This window comes from Lissotriton helveticus, chromosome 2_2 (assembly GCF_964261635.1).
Source record: "Lissotriton helveticus chromosome 2_2, aLisHel1.1, whole genome shotgun sequence".
Lineage (NCBI taxonomy): Eukaryota > Metazoa > Chordata > Amphibia > Caudata > Salamandridae > Lissotriton > Lissotriton helveticus.
Window position 1 is genome coordinate 343,407,608 of NC_136060.1, and position 17,646 is coordinate 343,425,253.

At 45.7% G+C, this 17,646-nt stretch overlaps 1 protein-coding gene across 1 annotated transcript in view; it reads left to right on the top strand.

The window, feature by feature from the left end:
- Positions 1-17,646, top strand: part of MAN2B2 (mannosidase alpha class 2B member 2) — a 371,121-nt gene that overhangs the window by 22,532 nt on the left and 330,943 nt on the right. Inside the window, exon 2 of the mRNA XM_078678503.1 lies at positions 13,005-13,151. Within this exon, the coding sequence (XP_078534629.1) occupies positions 13,005-13,151 (147 nt within the window). The remainder of the gene's footprint in view (positions 1-13,004; positions 13,152-17,646) is intronic.

A 17,646-nucleotide genomic window follows, 5' to 3' on the forward strand; every position in this document is an offset into this window, starting at 1 on the left:
CCACTACCCTGCCATGAAGGTGGCACTGGTGAAAAAGTTTGGACTTACCCCTGAAAGGTACAGACAGAAATTCAGGGGAAGTCACAAAATGAGTACCCAGAATTGGGTAATTGGGTAGACTTTTTAGACCACGCCAAGAAAGCTTTGGAGGGTTGGGTCAAAGGCAGCGAGGTGAAAGATTATGAGGGGCTGTACAATCTATTTTTGAAAGAACACCTCCTCGAGAAATGTTTTCCCGAGTTGCGCCAACACCTGGTGGACAGCAAGCTGACCGATCCCCGGAAGCTTGCAGAGGAGGCGGACACTTGGGCAAGTACCCGGGTGTCCTCCAAGGGGACTGGAGGGGATTCTCAAAAAGCCGGACAGGGCGCCCCCCAGAAGAAAGAGGGAGGAGATAAAAAGAAGGAGTTCTCCAAAGGTCCCCAAAATAATTTCCAAGGTAAGGGAGCAGGTTTCACCCCTAGGGCAAACCCGCCCAGAAACCCTAATCCTGGCCAAAGCCAGCAGCCAAGGGTTCTCCACTGTTTTGAATGCGGTGGTGTTGGACATTATAAGGGAGATGTCAGATGCCCAAAGAGACCACCCCCTCCCACCGGAGGAAAGTCACCGGGAGTAGCTAGTGTAGCGCTCGGGGAGGAGTTGCCCTTAGATAAGGGGGGTGAGTGGGCGGGTGTCACCTTAGTGTCCCTGAGAGAGCGGGAGATGGTACCAAAGATCCAGGTGCCCCCAAATACTACAAAGTATGGGCAATGGGTTACCATCAATGGCCAAAGAGGGGAGGCTCTGAGAGATACAGGAGCCAGTATGACTATGGTGAGAAGTCAACTGGTGTCTCCAGAGCAGGTTGTTCCTAATGTACTCCACCCCGCCGCGATGGCTGACGGCAGAATGGGCCACTATCCAGTGGCTGAGGTTCCCTTTGAGTGGGAAGGGGTTGCAGGTTCACTTCGAGTTGCCGTAAGCCCTGCCGTGCCAGTTGATTGTCTGTTGGGGAATGACATGGAGCACAACACTTGGAGAGAGGTGGAATACCGGACGCATTCTGCGATGCTGGGTACACCTGACTGGGCCTGTGTAAGCACACGGTCTGCGACTGCCCGGAGAGGGAGTTCGCCTGGGTTGGAGCCTGGAACAATGGCCCAACCCGCTGCCAGAAAGGGTCAGAAACGGAGACAGGGACAGCCTGCTTCGGCTTCCACGCCCCATGTGACAGATCGGCCACCTGCGGTGGTAGGCCAGGAGTCCGTGGAGGGGGGAGTAGACTCTCTGGAGGATTTACCCATCCCTGCTGAATGGCATGTGGAGGGAGGTCCTACCAGAGAGGAATTCTGTAAGGGGCAGAGGGAGTGCCCTACCCTTGAGGGACTGAGGCGTCAGGCTGAAGCCCAGGCAGCAGGTGATGCTACGGGACACCACCCTATTTACTGGGAGGATGGCCTCCTCTACAGTGAACCTAAGGTACCTCTACCTGGCTCATCAAGGGCCTTGGTGGTCCCGCAGCAATACCGAGCCTTTCTGCTGGAATTGGCTCATGCAAAACCACTGGCAGGACACTTAGGCCAGGATAAGACCTTTGCACGGCTTGTCCTCCACTTTTACTGGCCTCAGATGAAAGTGGCGTCCAACACATACTGTAGGACATGTGTATCCTGCCAGGCCAGTGGGAAAACAGGGGTGAAGCTAAAGGCTCCCCTGGAACCACTTCCTGTCGGTAGCACCCCCTTTGAAAGGGTGGGCATCGACATTGTAGGGCCATTGGATCCACCAACAACAGCTGGTCACAGGTTCATCCTGGTTCTGGTGGATCATGCCACACGGTACCCAGAGGCCATCCCTCTGAGGACTGTTACTGCACCTGTGGTGGCTAGGGCCCTGATGGGAATCTTTACCCGGGTAGGATTTCCGAAGGAGGTTGTGTCTGACAGGGGGACTAACTTCCTGTCCGCTTACATGCGGACCATGTGGAAGGAGTGTGGGGTGACCTACCGGTTCACCACTCCTTATCACCCCCAGTCCAATGGACTGGTTGAGAGGTTTAATAAGACCCTGAAGGGCATGATAAGAAGTCTGCCAGAGAGCTTACGGAGGAAGTGGGACGTCCTCCTACCTTGCTTGCTGTTCTCCTACAGAGAGGTGCCGCAGAAAGGAGTGGGCTTCAGCCCTTTCGAGTTGTTGTACGGGCACCCTGTGCGTGGGCCTCTCAGCCTGGTGAAGGATGGATGGGAGAAGTCCCCCAGAAAGCCTCCCCAGGATGTGGTGAGCTACATGTTGGCCTTCAGAAGCCAGATGGCCAAGTTGTGGAAGCAGGCTGCTGACAACTTGGAGGCCAGTCAGGCAGTCATGAAGGAATGGTACGACCAAAATGCTCACCCGGTGGAGTTGGAGCCTGGCCAGAAAGTATGGGTGATGGAACCTGGAGAGCGAAGTGCCCTTCAGGATCGCTGGACAGGCCCATTTGAGGTGTTGGAGAAGAAGGGTAAGGCCACTTACTTGGTGGATCTTAAGACCCCGCGGCAGCCCCTACGGGTGCTGCATGCCAATCGCCTCAAACCCCACCATGAGAGGCCAGAGGTCATCCTGATGTTGGTGACTGATGGTGCTGAGGAAGCAGAAAGCGAGCCTCTCCCAGACCTCTTTTCATGTCAAGAGAAGGATGGGTCGGTGGAGGGAGTGATTCTCTCCCCATCTCTCACTCCTGAGCAACGAGAGGATTGCCGCCAGGTATTGGGGCAGTACTCTTCGCTGTTCTCCCTTGTCCCGGGAAGAACCCACCTGTGTACTCATGATGTGGACACAGGAGACAGCCCCCCAGTGAAGTCCAAGACCTATAGGCTGTCGGACAAGGTGAAGGCTAGCATCCATGGCGAAGTTGCCAAGATGTTGGAGCTAGGAGTGACAGAACCGTCCAGCAGCCCTTGGTCCAGTCCGGTGGTGCTAGTCCCAAAAGCCGCCCCACCGGGCACCACACCAGAACTGAGGTTCTGTGTGGATTACCGAGGACTGAACTCAGTTACCAAGACTGATGCTCATCCAATCCCCAGGGCGGATGAGTTAATTGACAGGCTAGGAGCTGCCCAATACCTAAGTACCTTTGACCTCACTTCAGGGTACTGGCAGATCTCCTTGACAGATGGAGCAAGGGAAAGGTCAGCCTTCTCCACGCCTGAGGGACACTTCCAGTTCTGTGTGATGCCCTTTGGGCTCAAGAACGCCCCTGCCACATTTCAGCGACTGGTGAACCAGGTCCTCTCTGGAATGGAGGGTTTCTCGGCTGCTTACCTGGATGACATTGCTGTCTTCAGTAGCAGTTGGGAGGACCACTTGCAACATTTGGAAGCAGTTCTCCAGGCGCTGAAACAAGCTGGATTGACCATCAAAGCCAGCAAATGCCAGATTGGGCAGGGGTCGGTTGTGTACCTTGGACACTTGGTGGTAGGGGGTCAGTGCAGCCCCTGCAGGCGAAGATTGAGGCAATCATGGCCTGGGAACCCCCCAAGACACAGACTGAGGTCCGAGCTTTCCTGGGCCTCACAGGTTACTACCGTCGCTTTGTGAAGGGGTATGGCACTATTGTAGCGCCCCTCACAGAGCTCACCTCTAGGAAACAACCTCGACGGGTAGTTTGGACAAAGGCTTGTCAGCAAGCCTTTGAAAAGTTGAAGCAGGCAATGTGTGAAGCACCGGTCCTGAAGGCTCCCGATTTCTCCAAGGAGTTCATTGTTCAAACAGATGCATCCGAACATGGCATTGGGGCAGTGTTATCGCAACTAAATGAAGAGGGCCTGGATCAGCCTGTAGTCTTCTTATCCAGGAGACTGCTTCCCCGGGAACAGAAGTGGAGTGCAATTGAGAGGGAAGCTTTTGCGGTGGTGTGGGCTCTGAAGAAGCTGCGGCCATACCTCTTTGGCTCGCACTTCCTGGTTCAGACTGACCACCGCCCCCTTCGTTGGCTGATGCAAATGAAGGGGGAAAATCCCAAGCTGTTGAGATGGTCTATCTCCCTACAGGGAATGGACTTCCGGGTGGAACACCGGCCTGGAGTGGATCACGCCAATGCAGACGGTCTCTCCAGGTATTTCCGCCTTAGTGAAGAGGACTCCCAAGGGGTTGGGTAGTTCTCCCCACTTTCAGCTGGGGGGGACGCGTGTTAGACCTGTCTGGATTTTTTGCGCAGTCCCTCCTCATTATTCTTTATTTTGTCCCCTTTTTGCCCTCACTTCCTTGATATTTTTGTGTCTACTACTTTTTATAGGTGTTGGCCAAGGGGATAGGTGTTCTTTCTTCCCCCCATAATCTTTTACCTCAGGCCCAGAGGCCTGTTCTGACAGGAAAGTTGGCACCACCTAAAATGGTGGCCACCAACTGCCCTAACTGTCACACTCAGAACTTGGCCATAGCCTAGCATAGGGCGTTCTAGAACCTTCTGGTCCATTCTGGACCACTGAAGGGCAGCCTATATAAGGCGGAATGCGGGGCAGCCATTTTGTCTACCTGTGGAAGTCCGCTGGAGGACAGGTGGTGGCTAAGGGTGGGAAAAGGTTAGACTTAGGGTTGACCTCCTGGACTGGGAAGCTGCCTATTTGGTCCAACCTACTACTCCCCTTTTAGTTACTTGTCTTGGCCCCGCTGTGGGAAGTTACTGGAGACCCTGGGCGCCCAGCTTGCCCCTTGTCGAACTCATATAGGGGAAGTCTTGAGGAGAAGGAGACTGCAGCGCTGCGGAGTGCAGTCCTCTGCCCAGTGAAGGGAATTCTGTTGTGATTTCCTCAAACAGTGTAGGGTTAGACCTTGTGGCTCTCATCCTTTAATTTGGCCCCAATATCAGTCTGCCCTAGATTCAGCGCCTGTCCCCTTATTTAATCATCCCATAGGGCGCCCCCTCTCACCTGCTGTGGAGCAGTGGCCAGGAGAGATTGGCGCCGGACTGTGACTGAGGTGCTTTGGAGGTGAAGGGTGCCAGACTTACTGAGGCAGCGCCGCCTTGGCCGGGACCCCTGGGGCACCGTTCGCGTCTGGTAATAGCACCCCCCCGGGATCCACTGAGCCGGTGAAGCCTGGCGAGGCTTTCCCTCGTATTCGGGACCCCGGGGGCGCCTTCCGCGTTATTGACGCGTTGCCTGCAGTGACCCGGTGGAGGAGGAAGTGAACGCGCCTACGCGCATACCCCGGCTGAAGCGGACGTCCCCGGAAGGAGGGGCACCGAAGTGGGCAGGCCCGAGAGAGAAGCGTCTCCTCAGGGATCAGCCGTCGTGAGAGGCGGATCCTACACGGGCGTCCCCGCGCATGTCAGCGGGAGTAGCAGCCCTCGCCGGTCAGCACGAAGGAAGAGCGCCGACTGCCGCTGCAGCCAGAGCGTGTGTCCCGCCTCTCCCCTCTGCTCACACGCCACAAGGAGAAGCTGGCCGAGCAGAGAGGGGGAACTGAGGGGGCTTACTGCCATCGTTTCTTCCCTCCACTCTAGCGCTAGGCAAGAGGAGCTGGCCTGAGTGAGGAGGGGGGGGGGAAAGCGCTGTGAGGCGAGAGAGCCTTTTCTACCCTCGTTTTCCCTGGCCATATCGGTGGTGAATTCCACCAAGTGACTGGCGAAGGAAGGACCCAGCAACCAAATAAACTCAAGTAAGGAGGTGAAAGTACAGGGGGAAGCAGCGCTAGCGCCTACAGTAAGGCAAATCAGACCCTGATCGTTTTCAACCCTGTTTCACCTAGGTTGGGGAGTAGAACAAAGGATCCTGCTGATAAAGTGAAGGAATTAACTTCTCATAGAGTTTACTGGTTAAACTGGACTTCCCCACTGAAGTCAAATCTGGTTAATGCTGGGTTCTGATTAAAAGTTTGGTTAATGATTAATGCTGGGTTCTGATTAAAAGTTTGGTTAATGATAAATGCTGGAATCTGATCTAATGTAAAGTGCTGATACTGCCTCTTTGAAAGTCATAGGAAGTCATTATACCAAAGTTTAAATAATTCTGCTTAATGTGGTGATTTGTTATTTTTGAAAGTGCCATTATTGATTACCTGGCAAACGTAATGTACCTTGGAGTTTAATTGATAAATTGCTTAGCAGTTTAAAAGGTAATTGCTGATTCTAAAGTAACCTGAAATGTTATAAGCTATATATATTAAGAGAACAGAGTATATTATTTTTATAAAGCAGTGCTTATTTTCCTATACTTTGGTGTAGTGTGGTTTTTGGTGTGCTATTGCGTGGATTTACTTTTGGGTGGTCTGCAACCTTAACACTGTGCCTCTGAAATGTATGTCTTGCCCTAGGCCAGGCTACCCCAGGTTCTAACATACAGGATTTAGAAAAAAATATATTAGAAATACAGAAGCGCTTACAACCATACTGAAGATGGTTCAGAAACAAATGCAAAACACATACAGTCAATTTCAAACAAAAACATAGAACAAGTAATATTTGTGATAAAAATGGATCATGTAAAAAACACCTAAGGTAGACATTTTAGTAGGGCATTAAAATGTTCAGTTTGTGCTGGACAGTCGAGCAGCTTGTAATAATGTGTGTGCTTCAAAATATGAAAGATGCCTAACATTGCCCAAATTAAGCTAAATGTAAATATTTTTTAGTTAGCCAGATAGACATCCTGTAATCAACTTGGGAAATTGCTTAATGAGGAAGAATTTAATGTCTTTCAAGGGGAAGTTCCAGGACCTTGTTTGTTAAGTAATGTCACAGCACAATTGATGGTTTTAATCACAATGACTTTTCATGTTCCAACAAATTCAAAGCATAAGGAAATTAGAATTAACTTCAATTACTCTTCATATAAATAAGCCGATTACACAAGTGGTACTGGTGTAAAGGAGAGTGCTAATACATCTGGAAAGCAAGGTGGAAGATGAAGTGCTGTTGATGCTTGATTGAGAGAAATTTGGTTGTTAAAGGTTGTCAGGGGTGTTAGCCCTGGGCAAGCAACAGCCATGATCTCTTGCAGGGTGAACCATAAAAAGTCACTAAATTAACCTGTGCTTAACCCTAGGTAGCTTGGCTCAAAATGCAGTCAAGCTTAACTTAGAGGCAATCTGTAAAGTATGTATGCAGTACTCAAACAGTAATAAAGTGAAAACGCTACACAAGAAAAATCCCACACCAATTTAAAAAAAATTGAGAACATTTTAATAAATTATTTTACACCCTAACAACAAAAAAAAATCAGAACAGGAGTTTTGAATTTTTAATAGTTATAAGTAAAAACTAGCACCTAAAAGATCAAAGCGCCAACCCCAGACATCTTGTCACCCGAGACTAAGTCAAAAAGGCTGAGATACAAGAAGTGGGTTGGGCTCGTTCAGCTCTGATCTTCATACTTAAAGGCATTTTGAGAAAAATGTTCTGAGAAGGTAAAGTTCAGCGGGACAAGGCTTCTGGCAGAAACAGTTCCACGAAGCCGAATGAACCTTTGGCGTGGGACTGCTGAAAATGATTTGCTGCTGCGCAGAAGACTTTGTTGGGAGAAACTGCAAAGTCAATTCTGCCAGCCATGCAACTTGGGCAGATAGGCAAGCCGGTTGGTCCTGGTCTCCTCCTGGTTCTCAGAGCACCTTTTGGCCCCAAAATGTCCAAGTCCACAGTTTTGGAATTTGGCCATCTGGGCACCTTTAGCACCACAACCAGTGGTCCAGGACTGGTGGGAGACGACGTGGGGGTTCAGGACTTACTCAGGCTGGCCCAGGTGCTAGTTTAAGATGGTGGGAGCTTTTTGTGTCCCTGTGTTGCACCTGTGCCCTGAACAGGAGGCCAGCAAGCTAGCACTTGAAGTCACTCTGGTAGTCCTGGGTTCAGGTGAAAATGCAGGGCTCAACAGCAGGACTGGCCTCTGTGGGTTCAAGGTAGGCTCAAATCAACAAAGCAGTCAGTCAGTCAGAATACTTTATTTCGATAAATTAATATCATGAAAAGGCAGTGGAACTATACAAGTAAATACACACATTAATACAAGATAAAAACAAAATCATGATCCAATTAAAAATCATCCAAAAATGTTCATAGAGTGAAAGTTTCACGATTAAGAAAATAAATAAGATAAGAACATTAACCCTTTTGAACGCCATCCCAGACAATTCTTGGGGTATAATCATCATCATACATCTATACGTCCAAATTCATTTATGTACAATTGATCAGACAGTTTTTCTTATTTCTAATCCTTACAGCGCCCACCAAAAAGCTTGCAACATGAAAGATGATCCTAGGAGACTGTAATAATTGCAAATAAAGGAGGGCAGGCTTGACCTGCAAAAAGCCCCCCTCCTTGAGTATTGGGACCAAAAATGTCATCCTTAATTCCGTGTAGTGACTACAGAACATCAAAAAATGCATTGTGTTCTGGGTAGAAAAGTTGTCCCAAGAACACGGCGGTGCTTTTTTTGGGGTACTCCAGGTAGGAAACAGTCCTAAATTCAAGTGTATCAAATTAAAACGGAAGCGGGTTAGGAGAAACCTATGGAAGGGACGATTCACCACATTAAGGTACGTTTCAGGACCACATGAACCAACAATAATGAGATTAGCCCTTACAGTAGGTTTTTTTAATTTGCGTTCCTCTCTCTCCAAGGACAGCAAGTCTTCCATTGCTCCCTTAACTAGAGCAATATCCTCTGGTCTTATTGACTCCGGAGAGGAGAAAATCTCCGGTCTCCCAAGTTTGAACAGGGTGTTTTTAATGTAGGTCAACCACTCACTCCTACTGTAGTTCTGTAGAAGGAGGCAGTCTTTCATGATAGTATGGTTCAGGGAGATTTCCTGATTTATCCAGGTCTTCAACCAACATAGTACGGGGCCATACTTATCTTGTCAGAAATAAAGCCTACCCCCAGTTCAGAATGGATGGTATAAGAGGGCGTAGACTGTGGTACCGAAAGGACAGGTCTCATAAATTTATTTTCGGTAACCTGTAAACAATCAGGGGAACTATATCCCCATATTGAGCTGCCATACGTGGCTACTGAGAGGCATTTTGCCCTATAGATCTTCATTAGTGCTGCTATGGGCCTAGCCCCAAGTTTTTTCGTAAAGCCCTGGAATGCAGAGGTTGTTCTTGCAAAGGAGATGTTTCTATTTTTAAGCTGCGGTCCCCAATTCCCTCTCTCATCAAATGTAATCCCCAAATAGGGGAATGTGGGCACCCTGCAAAGTTCATCTTTGCCACAAAAAAAAGTTTTAAACTGCTTTTTCCTAGAGCACTTCCGCATAATCATGATTTGGGACTTGTTTACATTTATTTTAAGATCCAAAGATCCCATAAAGTTCCCAAATGCATCCAGCAGCCGCTGTAAACCAACCCCTGTCCGTGAAAGAAGGACAGCGTCATCCGCGTAGAGGAGAACTGGGATGCCCAGTTCCCCTATGCGCGGTATGTCAAGGGTAGCATCCTTTAAAACAGGTTCAAGGGCATTTATGTATACCGTAAAAAGAAGCGGGCCAGGATACACCCTTGCCTGACCCCCCTTTCAGAGTTAAAATGATTAGTGCAACGCCCCTCAGAAGTAACCCTGACAGAGGCCAAAAGGCCAGAATGTAGGTCTGCCAAAAGGTCAACTAAGGCCCGATCAAGACCCATGTTAATTAAAATTTGCCATAACTTGGCCCTGTTTACGAGATCAAAAGCCGAAGAGAGGTCCATGAACCCCAAGTACATTGACCCCTCTTTGACCTTAGTGTATTTATCCACTAACAGTTGCAAGTTAAGGCATTGGTCTAATGTGCTCCTTTTCGATCTAAACCCATATTGTAGGTTAGACAGGAGCCCTCTGACATTAATCCAGTCTGTAATTTTATGCAAGATTACCCGCCCCAAAGTTTTGACCCTGGAATCTATTAGAGAGATAGACAGGACCCCTCTTTTTATCGACCTATCTCCCTTCTTAAAGACTGGTATAATGATAGATTTTTTCCATGAGACCGGTATGTTGTTTTCATTTAAGGCGTTAAAAACAGTCCTTCCAGGTATAGCAAAGCAGAGTGGACAGCAGACTACAACAGCAGGAAGTCCTCTGAGAGTCCTTCAGTGTCGGGAATGAAGTGAAGAGTTGGTGTCTGAGGTCCTATGCTCACACCCTGGTGCCCTCCTGGAAGGTGGGAGAAGCTTTTAGACAGTGGCTTTGAAGTGCATGGAATTTCCTGGCTCCCCTCCCTAGCTCCAAGCTGGCTGCAGTAACAATTTGGAGGTGTTTGGTCCTTTGTGTGTAGGCAGAGCACCTTATTTAGTTGCAGGTGGGGCTCTGCTCAGCTTCACCATCCATCCTGCCAGCAGATGGTCCATTCATACAAACCTAATCGCTCTATTTTGTGATTCTCTGGGAGGAATTCACAAAGTCTGTCAATTACACCCAGTCATGTGATTGAAGACCGGTTACAAAGACAAAAGGACTAAGGGTAAAAAAATGCTGACTTTCAAAAAGTGGCATTTTGGAAATGTGAATCAAACATCCAACTTTACCATTAAATAGGGGTTTTCATTACAATTCTATGGTCACCAAACATGAAATAGCTTTCTGCTTCCAATTGGAAAGTCCAGCTTATTCAATGTCATAAGGAATCTCTAATGTTATCCTACGGGTTGGGGTAGGTCTCAAGTAGTGAAATTTTTTTTTCACTACCAGGACATGTAAGATTAAAACATATGTGTCCAATCTTTAAATTACAAGGCACCCTGCCCTATGGGTTTCTTAGGGCCTACGTTAGTGGTGACATTTATGTAATAGAAGGGGAGTTTAAGGCTTGGCTAGGGGTTTTTATTGCAAAGTAGACATGGTAATATGAAACTTCATTCAGGGCCCAGTGGCAGGCCTTGGAAATGTTTTGAGGTGCTCTGCAAATGGGTGGCACAATAAGTGCTGTAGGCCCACTGGTAGCATTTAATTTACGGGTCCTGGGTATATGGTATACAACTCTACAAGGGGCTTATAACTAAATTAAATATACCAATAGGGTATAAAGAAATGTAACCATGTTTTAAGGGAGTCAGGATAAGCACTTTAGCACTGGTTAGCAGTGCTAAAGTGCACAGTATCCTAGGCCAGCAAAAATAAGTTCAACTAAATAGAGGAGGAGGGGTAAAAAGTTAGGAGGAAGACCACCCCAAAGGTGACAGGTCTAGCAATGATACCATAGAATCTGCGACTGGTCCAACACCATGTGTTTCTCCTATAGTTGTGGTGCCCAAAGTGAATACAGATTACACCTGAATATGCGTGGGCTTGAAATTGCCCACTGTGGTGAATGAGAGAGGGAGATATCCGAGGATGGTGGTGTTCTCCAAATTATTTTTATGCAAAGGGTGGAGATAGAAGAACAGTCAAGATACATAGCAACATTTTCTGTGCACTATGAACTATGTAAACAATTACATTTTGGAATATATTCAGCTGCCAAATGTTTCCAGAGACAATAAAAATTATAATTAGACAACTTATAAACTGAATTAATTATAGTGACAATATTTTGATTTTTGGCAGCACTCAACAGGATCATGATAATGTGCTGATAGAGTGCATACACCTAAGTAAGATTGGTCTTACCTTGAAAGCAAGTGCAATTGTAATACATTCAATTTTTCTGTGTTAGACAATATCCTAGCATTGCTGTGGTTGTCATGAGGCACTATGACTGAGTGGACACTGATAGCAACCTGAGTCTGGTGTCTGCTTCCAGTGCTGTCCTTTGGCCTTGTGCTGGTCGATGGAGCATGGGTAATTAAGAATCATTCATTCTTTTATATGCTATGATTAAGAATTTTGCAGCAATGACAAGATCAGTTATATTACTGGTGTTAAGGCAGAATTTCAGATCCTCTGCGCCAAGTAAAGATCCTATATTTTAAAAAACATTGTTTAAATAATTATGCAGAGTTAAATTCAGTACAGCAGCAAAGCTGATGCAAAATGGATTCATTCTCGTAGTTACAGAACCTACAGTGTGTGTGACTGTGTGCTTAGTCTGTAATCCTTAATGGGTATTTTCTGACGGCATGTCCCACTGGATGGCACCCTTCGATAGTACTACATTGTGCTAGTAGGAAAAGATCATTGATGGACATGGCCTGACAGTTCGAGTTTATGTAAGTCTGTAACTCTCGATATATTCAGTATCTGCCTCTTTAGTTTTTATTTCTTTATAGGAAAAGTTCATTGTACGATTCCTATTCTTCCCATTAGCATTTCTAGCATGTTATCTTAGGTTAAGTATTTTGACCATGGGTTGTTCTTGGCCTTGAATATCTCTTCTAATATCATCTTTAAGGATTATGGTTTGCCAAGCATGGCATTGTGGTGTGTCTGAACAACTCAAATTCAAGACTATCTGTGAGGCAGTTGAAAAAGAATTCTGTATGCCATACACTGAAATGTATGTAAAGTCAGTCAGAAGTGTGACAAAAGGCCTCTGGTGTCCATGGGCGATTGTAGATCTACATTTTGCTTGCATAACCTTTAGTAAGGCTTCCGCTGTTAGACTGTAGAGTTTGTATTTCTCTTGCTCAAAGCCAGAATTAAGCTAGGTGCTTTTTTTAAAATTCGAGATGTGTTTCAGTGTTGTGCCAGGGTCTAAAAACCAGACACCTAGATAGTTATACGTCAAAGTATGCCCCCAGCCTTGCAGGGTCTACTTGCCAACATTTTTGGATTTGGTTTTGTACTTTCCAAATACTGTGACTCAGGGATCTGTTGTTGTGTAAGACATTTTTCTTCATACCTGTAACTAAATCTGAGGCTTACAGGTAATTTTATCTCAGATTTAGCAAGGGTGCTTTATCTGCAAATGAAAAGGTACCTGAATTTGACCACCTGAAATGCCTATCAAAATGTAATCACAATATACTATCCTCATTTCCAAATCTAAAGGTACTTGTGTGCATAGTGCCTCTGCACTGAATAATTCATCTTTGTTCTGAAGGCTTTGTTTTGTTAAATCAATTACATTCATCGGCTTGTTTATATATGCTTTTGAAATGTATTGATCATTTTATTGTTTTTTCTTTCCTTAGGAAAGTATGCATGCTTATGCAGCCAATGTTTACACTTCTGTTGTGGAAGAACTAATAAAAGTTAAACAGCGCAAATTTATTGCAGTCGAGCAAGAGTTTTTTCGACTTTGGTGGGACACTGTAGCTACTGAAACTCAAAGGCAGCAGGTAATCATTTTTATATGTACTTCTTACTGTTCCTTAACCAATCATAGCTAAATCTAGATGGTCCTCATTTAGTCATGGGAAGGTATGTTGTGCCATCATCTTAATAAAATGTGCACATCTGCTATTTTATTGAACTCTTCGTATATACAGATGACTATTGAGGCACAGTGCTACAAACAAAATAACACTTTTCACGACAATGGGGAACTACATCAGCTCGCTGCTGGGCCACTTATTCCTCACTCATAAGAAAAGGTCAATGCCATCAACATCTTCAATTTAAAAGTACAGAATATCTGACAGCACATCGAAAATACCAAGCCGGCCTAATTTTTTACATCCACCCATTTCCAATTCTAAAATTGTCAACTTTCAAAGGCCTATCTTTCCCAGTTCTCGCTGGCATACTCAACTTCCTCAAAATCACTTCTTAGGAAGATGTCTTACCCTCGTCCTTCATCAACGCTCTCTCTCGGGGGACGCTTTCCAACCCCTACTTACCATTGCCAATTCCCCGTCACTCAAGACATCTTTCCAGAAGCTCTTAAGACAGGCTATATCCTCATACCCCTAAAGAAACCTACAATAGACCCTGATGACCTCAGCATTACTCACCTACCATTCATCAGCCTGCTTCATCTCCAACGCCCACTGCTTCCCAGTCCTGTAATTGTCCGCGTTCAAAGGCATATCACTACCAGATCACCCAGATATATTCAACTCCCTCAAATCCACCTCTTATTATCTTACCTTCATCCTAGCTCTCTCTGGGAATGTTCTCTAACTTCTGCTTACCATTGTCAATTCCTCCCGCACTCAAGGCATTTTCCCAGACACTGTCAAGACAGGCCATATCCTCCTACTCTTAAAGAAACATACACTGAACCCTGATGATCATCTACTAGCCCATTACTCAACTACTATTCATCAGCAAGTTCATTGAAAAAGCAGTCTATGTTCAACTCTAAGATCACATCAGTACTAACCTTCTCCTCACGGCTTGCAGTCTAGTTTCAGATCATGCTGCAACACAGAGACACAATGTTGCACATTTCAGATAATTCCTTCTTGCCCACAGATTAAGATGACCCAGTCTCTTGATATTGCTGGACCTCTTATCTGCTTCCGACATCCTACCTGCATACACCCTGTGGAGTCTTGAATGGAATTCACAGGCAATACCCTTCACTGGTACTCCTCCTACCTTTCCAGCTGGCATCAGTTTGTTCCGTTAGGTATATCCAGGTCATAAAAATTCATTATCACCTGTGGAGTTTCCCAGGGTTCGAGACAGTCTCCTGGCATTTTCATCCTGGTGCTACCTGGTGCTGCCTGGTGCCCTGTTCACAGAAAACATAAAAATTCACCAGTTTGCTGATGAGGGCTAACTCTGCTTGAAAGGCGGTTCTGCTCCAGCCATCCAATGTCTCAAACACTGCTTGTACTTTATCCAGGCCTGGATGACCATCCTCACCCTCAAGGAGCATGTAGCAAAACAACAGAGATGGTCTGTAACCAGCTCTCTCTTCTTTAGAAAGGCAAACTGTTCCTTACAGAAAGTGATTTCCAAACTGCTGTTCAAGCCCTCGTACTTTTGCATCTGGATGGTAGTAAAGACCCTGCCCTTTGGCCTCCCAGATTCCATACTGGGATAGTGCATGACGCAACAAGTCTTATCCAGTGCCTTAAAAAATATGATCACATCACCCCCATTCTGATGGAGCTAATTAGGCTCCCCTTGTCGCCACACACCATTTTCAAAACCAGCTGTATTATTTACACTATCACAACAGCATCCCTGCTTATCTTGCAAACAAGCTCACCATCTTTGGTTGTTCTCTGGATGCCATCAGCCAGGGCATCATCAGTTTTCAGACTAAGAAGTGTAAACAATTTAAAAATACAGCAGTTATTTTACACCTATTCACTCAATGCAACTCCAAGTTTGGAAAGGGTTAAAGACTCCTTTCTTTAAAGAAGACTACATTACTTTGCATTACCCAGCCACAACCGAGTTACCTCTTGTAAGAAATCGGGATATTGATGGGGGTGGGGGAAGTGGAAATCATTTTCCAGAAATAATCACAATCCATGTCAGGGTGAACGACAAAAGTCACTAAATTAACCTGTAAATGTAAATGTAAATGTACAGGAATTTATATAGCGCAAATCACCGAGCGGTTTCTAAGCGCTTGCTTAGGGAACCCGTCCAGGTATTCCCCTGTGAGATAACCCCTGCAGGGTATCCGCAAGGTGAAAGCCAGGCATCCCGCCGCGAGGGGCCGTTGTGGAGATTAAGCAAGCTATTGCCCAGAGTCGCAGAGTGTGAACCCGTGAATCAAGTAGGCACCGGAGCGAGAATTGTCGAGTCCATGGACATTTTAGGACTCAAGACCCCGCTGAGCCGGGAATTGAACCCTGGTCCCGGGCTGACCTCTGTTTCCAGGTCTGCCTCCTCTAACCAGTGAGCCACACTTCTCCACATCCTGTGCTTAACTCTCTGGTAGCTTGGCACAAAAACAGTGTTTATGCAGTACTCAAGCAGTAATAAAGTGAAAATACAACACAAGTAAAATCCCACACCAATGAAGGAAAATAGAAAATGTTTTAATGAATAAAATGACACAAACATTTATTACATCCAATTAGTAGAACCAGAGTTATACATTTTTTTTATTTGTTATTGAAATGTAGTGCCTAAAAGATCAAAGCGCCACCCCAGTTCAGACATGGCCATATGCAAATCAGTCTGACTCAGTGCCTCATGGGAACAGTCCAACCCGAACTGCCAAGCCATGTCTTCTCTAGACCGGAAACAAGCATCCTGGGACCGGTTTCTGGCTAATCCGCCGTCATTAGCCAGGCTAGCTTGAATGTTAGCATTTATTAAATGTGATAAAGTAAAACATTTTTATCCAATTGTACAGATAGGTCTTACAGTAGTGAAAACGAATTTAGGAGTTTTTCACTACAGATCTTGTCAAACTTAAAACACATGTCCTACTTTTTAATACAATGTACTCTTCCCTATGGGTTTTTTAGGGCCTACCTCGAGGTGAGTTGTATGTATCTAAAACGAGTTTTAGGCCTGGCAAAAGGTTTGTTTTGCCAGTTAAAAATGGCAGTTTAATACTCCTCCTCAGGCTGCAGTTTTAAATGGCTTCTTCAGTGAGTGGCTTAATGAATGCTGCTGGCTCGCTAGTGAATTATATAACTAAGCTTGAGCTGCACTTAAATCCACAAGAATCTTGATAATTTGCTATCCTCATAAACAGCACTTCACAGATGTATCATTTAGTTAAAATAAAAGGATAGACCGCTCAATCACTGTATGCATTTAATGTTCACTAATAAGTGCAACACAAACCTCAAAGCTTGTTTCAACATTGTATTCAAGATACCAAATCATGTCAAATCACATTTTATATGTATACATAGATCTCATATTCTTAGTGATTCATGTGCCCACTTGCAACCCTAGTGGGATGAATCCAGCCTTCAGATATTCCGTCTGCATACACACTAGAAATTCAGTTCACCCTAGATACACTCACCTGGCCAGTACCTGTAAGTGAGCTTGTTACTGTTTGTTACATTTTTTATTTGCTATGGGCCTAATTACAAGTTCGGCGGTCCTGAGAGCGCTGAACCCGCGTTGTGGTCTGACCGCTGTGACCTTGACGGCCGTATTAAGAGTGCTGCAATCGGACTGCAACCAGCCAGCTACAATACCGCCTGCAAGGTGGTGACAGTGTTTAAAGCAGAGGATAATGGAGGAGGTGCTAAACCCAGCACTTCTGTACACATTACGAGTTGCCTTTCCAACAGCCTTTTCTTGGCAGGGATCCAGCCGTGAAAAAGCTGGTGAAAAGGCAAGGGGGGCTTCATAGTCTATTGGGTAAAGTGGCTGTGGGCATTGTTGTGCCTCTCTATGCCTTCACTGTTGTTAATGTGAAAAATGTGGTTGTTAAATGATTTTCATTCGAGCAATGCATATTTTAGCACAGAAAGGGTTCTCAATCCTAAAACCTGAGGGTTAGCATGCAGATGTTTCATGTCTCCTGCAAAGTTTGTATCATGTCTCTGGCGAAGCCACATTCTTATTGGATCATTGTACTGTCTCCTGGGTCATCTATGTTGCTTAGTCCTGTTATCTTATCTTGCACTGTGTCTTTGGCACAGCATTTGCTGATGTTTAGCTTACGTGTACAAAACAAGTACTTTTAATTTTTGTTATCCCAACTTGCAACTTCCCCACCTTCTTTCCAATTAATTTTATCTCTGCAAGTGATTCACACCTGAGCGAAATAAGAAATGAATGTCTTATCAAGTTTATTTATTTATTTATTTGATTTATAGAGCGCCTTATCACCCAGGGGTCTCTAAGCGCTTATCAGAGGGTGCACATTTAACTATGTGGAGAGAGCGATAGAAAGGACCACTAGGACGTGCTCCAAGCCTTCGAGAAAAGCACAGTTTTAAGCATTTTCCTAAA